This window comes from Centruroides sculpturatus, unplaced genomic scaffold (genome assembly GCF_000671375.1).
Source record: "Centruroides sculpturatus isolate CEXI.00-Female unplaced genomic scaffold, Cexi_2.0 scaffold617, whole genome shotgun sequence".
In the NCBI taxonomy this organism is placed as follows: Eukaryota; Metazoa; Arthropoda; class Arachnida; order Scorpiones; family Buthidae; genus Centruroides; species Centruroides sculpturatus.
In genome coordinates, this window is record NW_019385101.1 from 318,967 (window position 1) to 330,393 (window position 11,427).

At 32.9% G+C, this 11,427-nt stretch overlaps 1 protein-coding gene across 1 annotated transcript in view; it reads right to left on the reverse strand.

The window, feature by feature from the left end:
• The window catches only part of LOC111634712 (probable inactive receptor kinase At3g02880), a 16,019-nt gene extending 5,051 nt beyond the window's left edge, over positions 1-10,968 (reverse strand). Inside the window, exons 1-3 of the mRNA XM_023379544.1 lie at positions 10,939-10,968; positions 6,807-6,883; positions 4,184-4,248 (exon numbers count right to left, since the gene is read on the reverse strand). Coding sequence (XP_023235312.1) covers positions 4,184-4,238 — 55 coding nt within the window. The 5' untranslated portion in view covers positions 4,239-4,248; positions 6,807-6,883; positions 10,939-10,968. The remainder of the gene's footprint in view (positions 1-4,183; positions 4,249-6,806; positions 6,884-10,938) is intronic.
• Between the last annotated feature and the right edge of the window lie 459 nt (positions 10,969-11,427).

Genomic DNA, 11,427 nt, shown 5'->3' on the forward strand with positions numbered 1-11,427 from the left:
AATAAATAAAGTTGAAGTAGATATTTCTATTTTTTGTCTACTGTTTAATAAACTTTTATAAATATATTTATTTAATTCTCTATAAAAATAATTTAACTTAGGAACTTTCTTATGCATATAAACTAATTGAAAGAAGTTATCTCTTGCAAATACTTTTTAAGATTTACTTTATATAATATATAAAGTTTGTGAGAAAGGTTTTCTTTTCTCTTGATACAATTTTAATTTATAAAAATATTTCCTCTGAGCAGTTTGTGTAATGCAAAAATGCATGTGCATATAGAAAACTAAATATATTTTTATTTTAAGAAATATCTCCAAATGTCTTCTCTAATTTTGCATTTCAAAACTAAATAAATTTATCCTCGTACTTTATTATACGAACCATTGACATAGCTTTTTATTTTGAAATCTATTTAGTTAACGCTTTTAATTACTGTATATATACCTTTGGCTGTCGAATTTTTACAATTCGGTGCTGAATAACAAACCATTATATAATATATATATATACTAGCAGATGAGCCAGGCGTTGCTCGGGCAAAAAGTAACGATAGCGAAGATTAAGATTATTACATTATAGCCGATCTTACCCGTTTCCACCGAGTGCAAGAATTAGGTCTCCCACTTCCGAGGCAATTAGAGAATTTTTAGATGGGTCTAAAAATATGTTCGATTTCACGGAAAAACGCACCAAACCGCATCTAAAATAGTACAATAGAAGCCGAGTTCGTCAGTGTAATCCTTAATCCTCTCCCTCTCCTCTGCGGGGGGAATTTCGAAAAATCCCTTCTTAGTGTACATTCTTATTACAAATCCTATCTGTGTACCAAATTTCAACTTTCGTCTCTTAACTGTTTGGGCTCTGCGCTTATTATTATCAGCTCATTTCGATTATATTATAAGATATATAACAAGAAATCCAACTGACTGAGATCGAAAGAAACAATCAGCATTGCTCTAGAAACAACTTACATACCGAAAAGACTCAACATGGCGACTGCCGCGATGCAACACGGTATCGTGTCTTGACCTTATGTTTATAGTCCTTGGTCTGAGGAAAGTGCCATTTATTTCTTTAGAATTAAAATGGATAGAAATTAGCTACTTTGAGATTAATTATTTATATGTATAATCAGTGGCGTAGCGTGGGTGTCAGCCGCCCGGGACAGAGGAAAATTTCGCCGCCCCCTCATTTAGGTATCTCAATTTAAAAGACTAAAATTCAGTTTCGTCACAGAATAAGTAATGAAAAATTCCGTGCTAGTGTTGTCGCCTTTTTAAAATCGCCGATCCGGACGGCAGGTGAGGTTTGTTCGAACAGAAGTTCCTGACGCATGTGTATGTCATTTTGCAATGAGAAGAATAATTTGCAGTGCATGCTGGTTCTAAATCAATTACAGTTAGCGACTAGGTAAGACTTGGGTAAGAGTAACATAAGTAATCTAGATGACTTAGCTCTATGGGATATTGGAGGTGTATAGGAGTACGAATGAATCGTACAAAAAAAAGGGTCGACAGGTTGCGCACGATATCCCCGGACGGCGTTTCGGATCGTAACACTATTCCGTGCTCATTTCAATCGGTCCGAATCTACGATTCGGATTGATTGAAATGTGAAAATATGAAATAAAATGGTTCAAATTCTTACAAGATATTATTATTATTTATTGTCAAATTTTGCCGCCTCCTAAAACGTAATTTTGCCGCCCCCCTACGCTACTCTACTGTGTATAATAGATGATAATGAAAAATTTAACCGATGTAGGTGTAGAACGAAATCTACCCAAAATTGCTACTTGTAGTTACATTAATTGGAATATTGAAGTTTTGAAAGAAATTGACAAGCTAATAGTTTTTTCTATAAAAAATAAAAATAGCATTGAATTATAATAAATCAGATTTTTCCGGACGACCTTCTACAAACAGTTTCAATTCAATGGTGAAGAATTCTATCAGCTTTTTCGTCATTCGATAATATCTTAGAAGTTTCAAATCAGAGAAGTTTAGAAGAAACAATCAGGAGAAACCTTCGACTCGATTATCTATCAATAGAACCAAATACATGTAACCCCCGTATAACACGGTAGTTACGTTCCAAAAAATTGCCGTGTTACGCGAATCCGTGTTATACGAAACAAAGAACTAATACGAAAAGGAGGGTTAGGTTCCAAAAATTAAAAAACATGCTAGTATATTTTCATAATTAAGATAAATATCTTCATTAAAATTTTTTTAAGTGATACATATTAATATAAATTAAACAATGTTTTCTTCGTCATCACTAAAAACACTATTAATTAACCGAGAGCGTTTTCTTTTTGGCAAGTTATCCTTATCCTCTGAGCATTTTTCTGCATTATCTTCAGATCCATGCTTTACCTTTTGCAAAATGTATGTAATTTTAGATTGCTTGCTTCTAGTTAAAAGGTCTTTATAAATTTCCTTATATGGTGCTAAGCACTTATGAAGAATAAAGCAAGTATGGAATAAGGGAAAAACATTCGGCAACATCAGAAGCAGAAGCGTCGCGATCTGGCAACATTGAAACAAGTTTCGAGAAGGACCACGTGTATCGACAGAAGGCGAGAAGAGAAAATTTACATACTTAAGTACTAATAGTTCACGAAAATAATAATTTTCGTGAACTATTATTAGTTAAGTATGTAAAAATTTATTACATTTCCTGTTGTACGAGGGTTTTACCCAATTCTCGAACCGTGTCAGAGTGAATCCGTGCTATAAAAGTACCGTGTTATACGGGGGATGGTACCAATTTTCGAACCGTGTTAGAGCGAATCCGTGCTGTAGAAGTGCCGTGTTATACGGGGGTTACCTGTATAGACTTAAGAGAGTCCTGAGATATCGTAGTAGTTACGAGACTTTCTACAATACTGTATTGTGAGAATCTGAATATTGAATTGGTATTTTTATAAGATTTTAAAGCAATATAATATTTCGATATTAAATTCGAAACTTTTATTTTATAAAAAAGTCGAGGAGAACAAGGAACAAACGTTTCCTTATTGTCTGTTAGTTCCTGAGAGAGATCGTTAAACTCTCTTATGACCATAAGTATCTGACTAAATAAGTCTCATCTTGACATTCCGTCAGATGGTCAAATTACTTAATTCTCATTGGAAGAGAATATTTGTGTAAAAGGAGTTTACGTGCAAAACTCTGCGCGCATTCTACAGTAAATATTAATATCGCTATATATATTAATTTTGTGCCTGATCATCTATAATTCCCATCTCTCGAAGATATATATATATAACTGAGGAATTATACTAATATTTATTGTAAACTCTCTCTCAATATATAGTAATAGCGTTATAGTTAGATAAGTTAATGCTCTCTAGGTTACTTTGTGTACTGTATATCCATTTGTATTATTTGATTTATGAAATATACCTTTATTTGTTAAAATGGAAGTTAGTTATTATTTTAAAGAACTCATATCGAAATTATGCTGTATAAGTACGTTCGTTCGTTCGTTAAGTTATGGCAACGCAACACTTGGGCGATCTGCCTAGCGGGAATGCCTTCCGGGAGGTCTTTTTAAGGAAAACTGCCCCTATTTAGGCGTTACAGACGTGGAGAAAACCCGGAAAACTCCACGTGGTCAGCCTGTCCGAGCGAGGCGCGAACCCACGAGCGAACTCCGAGTGTTCAGGGTACGAAAACCGCTTGGCTACTGATGGGCGCTGTATAAGTAATACGTTATACGAGGGCTACCTACAGATATATTCAGGGCCGCCGTAAGCGGGCGTGCAAGGCGTGCACCGCACGCGGGCGGCACGTCCAGGGGGGCGGCAAAGAGCCTTTCTGGCAAGCTCAGCGTAGGTAGTCGTAGTTAAACAGGGGGCGGCATAATCGGTATTGCACACGGGCGTTCAAACAGCTAGCGGCGCCCCTGGATATATTGATAATAATATATGCGACTAACCGTCGCATATATAATTATTATCAATTGGTTGGTTACATTTAACAGAAAGAAAGATTTGCAGCGATAATCTGTAGGAATCTGTCGAGATACATAAAAAATATGGTTTGCTAAAAATATTGATAATAATAATATATGCGACTAACCGTCTCATATATTATTATTATCAATATTTTTACTATTATTATAAAGTTTTTCTTTTCAAATTAACACACTAGAGAAATTTAAATCACATACCTTTGTCAGTTAGCATAAAAAGAATTGTTAAAACGATCCAATAGTTGAGATTCATGGTTACAAATCTATAAAACATATTTTTGATCTATTATAAAGTTTAAATGTTTACAAATATTAAATTAGAAATATATATTGTACAAAATATTATAATAAAGTAGGCACTTGAAAAGCCTTTGCCATCACGGTCTGAAAACTAGAACGTTTGAATTCAGTCCGTAAATTGTCTATTTTTTGAATAATAAACTATGACTAAATAATGATTTTCCTTCATTTCTAAATTCTCTATTGCAATAGATGTATCTTTTACAATACAAAATATGCGCCCCGCGAGGTATCCTGATATGTGATCCCTGTGTTTCGGCAACGTAATTTTATTTTCCTGTTTTCTGTCTGGTGTCACCCCCAAGTAAATTCTCAATATATATATAGGGTACATCGGGGAAATATAAGCGCATATTCGTAACTCCGTAACAACAGTGCGAATGAGATGTGCCATATATAAAACTCTTCCACGGAGTCATTTTTAACAGCGTGGTTGGTTACATTTAACAGAAGAAAGAGTTGCAGCGATAATCTGTAGGAATCTGTCGAGATACGTAAAAAATATGGTTTGTTAATTATATTTGTCAGCTTGAACTAGCTGTGTAAGCTAGATTTGCTGTAGTGTGACTTTTTGGAAAACAACGTTCTTTTTGGTAAGAAATGAATCGATATGAATCTGTCGACGTTCACGGTTTTATGTTTCGTTTCTTTACTGAAAAATTTATTTTAGGTATAAAAGTAGAATCAAGCTTTTGCAGCATTATTTAGCTAATGTCATTCTTCTGATTCCTAGAAATTACAAATTCAAAGACCTCGGGGGAAATTGGAACGAGCACAATTTGAAATTGGCGAACTTTATCGAAAACCTTCGCTATTCCGAGCAGAAAGTACGACGACACCTGACTTCGAGGATGCAAATTGAGCAAGAGGTATTGAGTGAAGACTCAGACCTATTCAGTCTATAATATCCAAACGACCCTGAGATATTGGAGACTGAATGAAGAAAAAGCAAATAAAAAGTCAAAATTTTCATTCCAGCAGATAATGGAACAAAACTCAAGCCCAAGAACACACACGAAGCCAGTGAAAAGAGAACACCTCAGCAGGCAGAAGTAATTAGCTTATTCACATAAGAAGCAAAACTAGAAGCAGCAAAACCGTCTCTAGTCGATAGCAATAAACGTAAAGAAATCAGCTTCAAAGTGCAAAATTCGTAACACAACGAGAGAAACAATTTTAAGACAAAAACAAAAAGTATACTAAATAAGCTGAATGTTTATAGGCTATGGTAACGAACTATTTTTAAGAAAAGCGGGAAAATGGATAAGATGTGAAAAATGCAAAAATACAAACTTTTACAAGTAATAATAAGTATGTAATAACTACTCGTTAGAATAGACTTATGATACAGGCGATATAATGCTTTCAATTCAGTTGTGTTTCTATTGTTTTTACGTTTGTATTTTTGAATTATAAATAATTTATTACGAAACTCTTACAGTTTGAAGGAGTAATATGAGCAAATACAACCCTTTTTAAAACTGCTGCATTTCAGAAACAAAGTGGAGTATGGTACTCAAGTGTTTGCAGTATAAAGATAGGTCTATGAAGAAGTTGACTCTGTCAAAAGTCTGTTACATTCATTTAATTTTAGAAAGAAAACTGACGTCACGCTTAATGTGTTCATATTTTCCCGGTTTACTCTCTATATATTACTAAATTAATTTACATATTATTAGCAAATAACTTATTTTAGTACCTAGTGTACTGGTGATTATGAAGTATATTGGTACTCCACAAAAGATGCTTCCAGAAAGAGCTGCTAATCACTGTGATATAATTTGAAGAATTTGTAAATTTTAAGAAAAAACAAAAATTTTGCACTTTATAAAAAATTATTATTAAGACTCGTAACACCTTTAATTATGCATGCAATATCTAGCAAATGGCCTTAAAAACTGAATTATTTTTCTACGAATTTTTAAAATCGTAAAAAAATTTGTAGAAAATTAACCAATTTCATTTTCAAAATTTTGAATAGTACTTTAATAGAAGAATTCAGTAAAGTAATACCATTACTATAAGGCCAATAACCATCGTTGGTGTATACTGTATTGTCAATATTGAAGCCATAACACCGAGAAATGAATATCGATAAACGAAAAAATATAGAAATTAATTTTATATTTATCGATATTCTAATGGGTCGGGTCCCTACAAAGAACACGCACAAAATAGTTACGATTTCCTTTTCAACTTGTAAAGATTTTAGCGTAACATCTGTCCGTTGAATTAATTTATAATTTAGACAATATAATGATACACGAATATCTAAAATTCAAATAACACATTAATACTCGGAATATTCGGTTGGGGTTCTATTTAGTATTTTTTACAGCCAGGCCAAAGATTTGTACGAACTTTGAATAAAATATTTAAAAAACAAGTCTAAAAAAATTGAGCAGTGTTTTCGACTTGAATTCTTCCAAATGTATTTGATCTGAATTTCGAGATTCACAATAAAAAGCCAATAATTTAAAATAAATAATCAAAGATATAGATTATAAATATAATCGTTTACCTGAAGTTCCAAACGAAAAAAGATTTCTTCGTAAAACTTCCCTTCGAAACAAGTAACAAGTAAATTTCTTCTGTAGCCTATAAATGAATTTCTATTGAATAAGTGACGTAATAAGCACTCTATCAGTTGTTGGGGCGCGTGATATGGCAAGCGTCTAAAAAAGTAAGCTAATAACTTAATTCGTTTCATATGAAACGAACACTGTCATTGGCTTCCTTAGTTATTTGCTAGCTACCTAATGGCAACCCTGAATATACATTATTTGTGTACGTATACATAAATATATTTGTATATTGTATGTATTAAGTTATGTATGTATGTATTAAGTTAATAATGTATAATTATTATGTTAATTATTAAGTTAATAATGTTATTATGTTAATTATTAAGTTAATAATGTTAATTATTATTATGTATGTATTAAGTTAATAATGTATAATTAGCTTAATTAGCAAATTTAAATAATGAGCTGATTAATTAATCAATTAGTCGAATCATATCAATTAAGCAAGCATATAATAATTGCCATAGTTATCTATAGGCATTAATAGAATTTAATATGGCCGGAAATCTAATTTAAATTCTATTTAAATATTATAGCAAAACAGTATTAAAAGAACGCTTCCATTCTATCGTCTACCCTTTAAGTCAGTGTTTCCCAACCTTTTTTGTACTATGCCCCACCTAAGCCTTTCTAAAATTCTTACGCCCCCCTAACATTATACAGCAGCCACATGATTAACTTAAACTCTGGACGAGTCCATTTTCGAATTGCCCCTTTAACATTCCAATTGCCCACCTGTGGGGCGTGGACCCCACGTTGGGAAACACAGCTTTAAGTGTTCGAAGCAGAGCGCCTGTACATTGGGGCACTTGCTCCCCCTTGTCGTCAGGTTGCAATTTTCTTAATTCTCAAGGGAGCAAAAAAAATCAAATCAAAAGCTGAAAAATTTCCTGAGTATGCCTGCAGCATATCCGCTAGGAAATTCAAAACACTGCTTTAAGATAAAGTTGTATTCTTTGACCTTTAATATAATCAATATTTAAAATCGATACTAATTTTGCGTTTACAGTAACATTTATCTATATATATAAAAAATGAATGTATGTCTGTGTGTCAGTCTGTCTGTTCTTCATGCATTACCACACCGTTTATCCGATTGCCATGAAACTTTGGGAAGTTGTTTAATATACTCCCGCGAAGTTTTCTGGCATAGTACATTTATCCTACGATAGATGGCGCGAGTGTATACGAGCATTTCACGGTGTGTTCGATCGATTTCAAATTGTGAAGACCATTTCCCCCTCCAAAAAATATCTCTATATATGCACTGTTATTTACGATATTTGTAATGCTTTTTGTTTAATCACTTTATTGCAACTTTTTTTTGCTAATTACGTATTCGCTCGAACTTTGTTAAAACCTTAACTGTATCCCGAACAACAACCGAAGTCGCAGGAGGAAATTCGCCTATTTTACCGATCTAGAAATCCCCTTTTCCAAATTTTAATATCGACTCAAAATAATTTAAAAAGACAAATTACAATAAAACGGTTTATTATCCAACTATCAGAAATTTCACAACATGCCAAGGAAGAGAGGAAGGAGCAATTAAATACTGTAATCAAAATTATAAAGGATTTAAAAATATATATAAAAATGGGGAATATCGCACTTCTGACAATCGCTGCGAGTGTGTGAGCTAAATTTGGAGAATCCGTGCTTCTCGCATAGACAACTGTATGTGGCGAGATCGCGCGTCGGAAAATCTTCTGATTTATTCGTGTACGCACCAGACGGAAAAACAAATATCGTGTATCCACAAGCACTCCAATAAATAAATAGTTTTGAAACGACTCTTTGAAATGTTTTCCCGATGAAAATGAATAATAAAAATAAGTTTCAATAAAAAGAATAAAATGTAAATTTAATTTTATCATAACGAGTTTGCTTGAATTTCCTTTCTTCTGAGATCGCAGCAATGCGCGACGGGTAAGCTAGTATTGTATAAATTATACATTACAGTTTTAAATAATCTTACACACAGTCGCAGAATTTTGCGCTAGCTTTATTGAGGACTAGCAGACCCCGTCACGCGTTGTTGTGGCTCAAAATGTATCTATTATAAATGTATAACACTTCTCCCGTGGGGGGTGGGAATTTTTCGAAAAATCCTTTCTTAGTATACATTCTCTTGACGTACCCTATTAAAACGCAATCAAAAACGCAAAATACCGCATCTAAAATAGTATAATAGAAGCCAAGTTCTTCACGGTAAGCCTTAATCCTGTCTCTCTCCCCCAGTGGGGGGATTTCGACACGTATATTATATAAAAACACGTGCGTATTCGAATGCAGCTTTATGTCAAAATTTCAAAGGAATCGGTAGGAATAAACGAGCATTATATTCTTATTTATATAGATAAATAAAAGATAATCTGCTTCAGTTCATCCTCACAGAAAAGCAAACTTAGGTCGTCGTACTCGTAGCGCCATCTGTTGGACATAAAATCCTTCACCCTAGATGATATATTTTAATTTATATGAATGTTTAACGGAATAATACCTATATGCCTATGTCCACCCTGAAGTTCCATTCTAAATATCGGTGAAAGAATTTTTGAAATCGGATGAGAACTTTTGGAGATTACCTCCTACATCTAAACTTACAAACTTTACCTCTTTATAACATTAGTATAGATTCCTCAATGATGCTAACAATGCAGAATTACAGGAATGCTCTGCAACTATTCTCTAAGTCAAATTACATCCACATTAAAACGTGCTTTCTTACGTGGTAATTAAATAATTTTAAATTATAAAAACAAATCGCGAATTTGAAATAAGTAACGAAAAACATTTATAGTGCGGCGACAATTCACGGACTGGTGAGATGGCGCCAATCCTTTACAAGTTTTCCGTGAATCCCGGATGGAAAAACGGGGACAGGGTTTTTCCCAGAGTGGATTCTGGGTATTGTTGCTTCTTCTTCTTGTCGGGTGATCTCTGCCATGAGCACGTGTAGCTCTCTTTCAAGTGTACTCGAGAATTGTTGTAAATAAATGTTGTTTTAGTTTAAAACGTGGTCGTGGACTTAACTAATTCACGTTTACAGCCTTCTGATAAAGACAGTCTTTGTGGAGATGTAAATGGATGGAGAAAGACGGCCAGGTTTCGTCTAACTGACGGCGGCCATCCATTACTTCCAATAGTAAAAGACAGCTTTTCATCAGTAACGATTTACAAGTCGTCATGCAAAATAAAAAAACGAACAGAATAAATTAAAACAAACATTGCAACAAATTAAAAATATCAAATAGCCTATATTATTTGACTTACGCTAAAAGTTTTCCTAGTTTATTTATTCTATGTGGTCTTCTATTGTGTGTTTCTTGTTTATCTATATCCTTCCACGTTTTAAAAAATCTATCATCTAGCTTTCTGTTTTCTTCGAATTTTATTGTAATGTTCGAACAAATATACAGCAAATGCATAGTATATAATTGTACAAGAATCAAAACCGAATCCAATTTTTTATGTTTCCGTAGAGAATATGTCGAAAACGGACTTTACACCAGAAAAATAGGACTACAAAACCGACTTTACATATTATAATATATAATTTATATAATATTATATTTATGTATAATATTTTTTTTAATGTAAAGTCCATTTTCGACATATTCTCTATGTAAATATAAAAAATTGGGTTCGATTTGATTTTGTTTTTATGCCTAAAAACAAAATCAAAACCGAATTAATGTATACCTAGGTAACTAAAATGGCGGCGCTCCCGATTGAATCCTCCCGGAGGGGAGCCGCCGACAGGCCGCCTAGTGTTTAACGTCACTAGTTATTGATTCGCGGTAGTTCTTGAACAAAATAAAAGAAAAAAGGAAACGTCTACTTAAAATATAGTTAATCTAACCTAACCTAAACTAACCGAACGCCGCCACTTTAGTTACCTAGTTATACATTAACCCAAAACCGAAACCAACTCCAATCAACTGAAATTACTATTCATGTCTATTGGTCAAATGATACGAATTAATTTAAATAATAAGGAATTAATGTTATTATACATGTATAATCTATATTAATGTCTATCTTACCTAATATCTAAGTGAATACCTTACTAAGATGCACAGTATAAAACGCCTCTAGTCCGAAACTCAACAGAGAATAGAACAATTGTCAAAAATATAGTAGCTCCCTCGTATGTCGTATGAACAAAATTACATTAAAATGACGTAACTTCAATAAGCCCTACATTAGCTGTAAATTAAAGTTTTTTGTGTGTACATAATGGATTATTTATATATAATTTATTAAATATGATTATATTAAAATTAATTGGTCTAATCGTATCAATTAATTAAACATAATATAATTGGGCTATTATTAAACATTAACTGAACTTAATAGTCCAAATAAGTTTACAACATTGTTTTTTAATGTATTTCTCGATTGCGTGACACAAAATCACTTCCTAAAACTAAAATCATAAAATTATTTTCTCACGTTAGTCATTATCTGTTCATTAAATTAAAGATGAACTTGTATGAAAAGCCCAGATTGTATTTGAATTTTCAATTAATTTTTCATTTGATTGAAATAGTC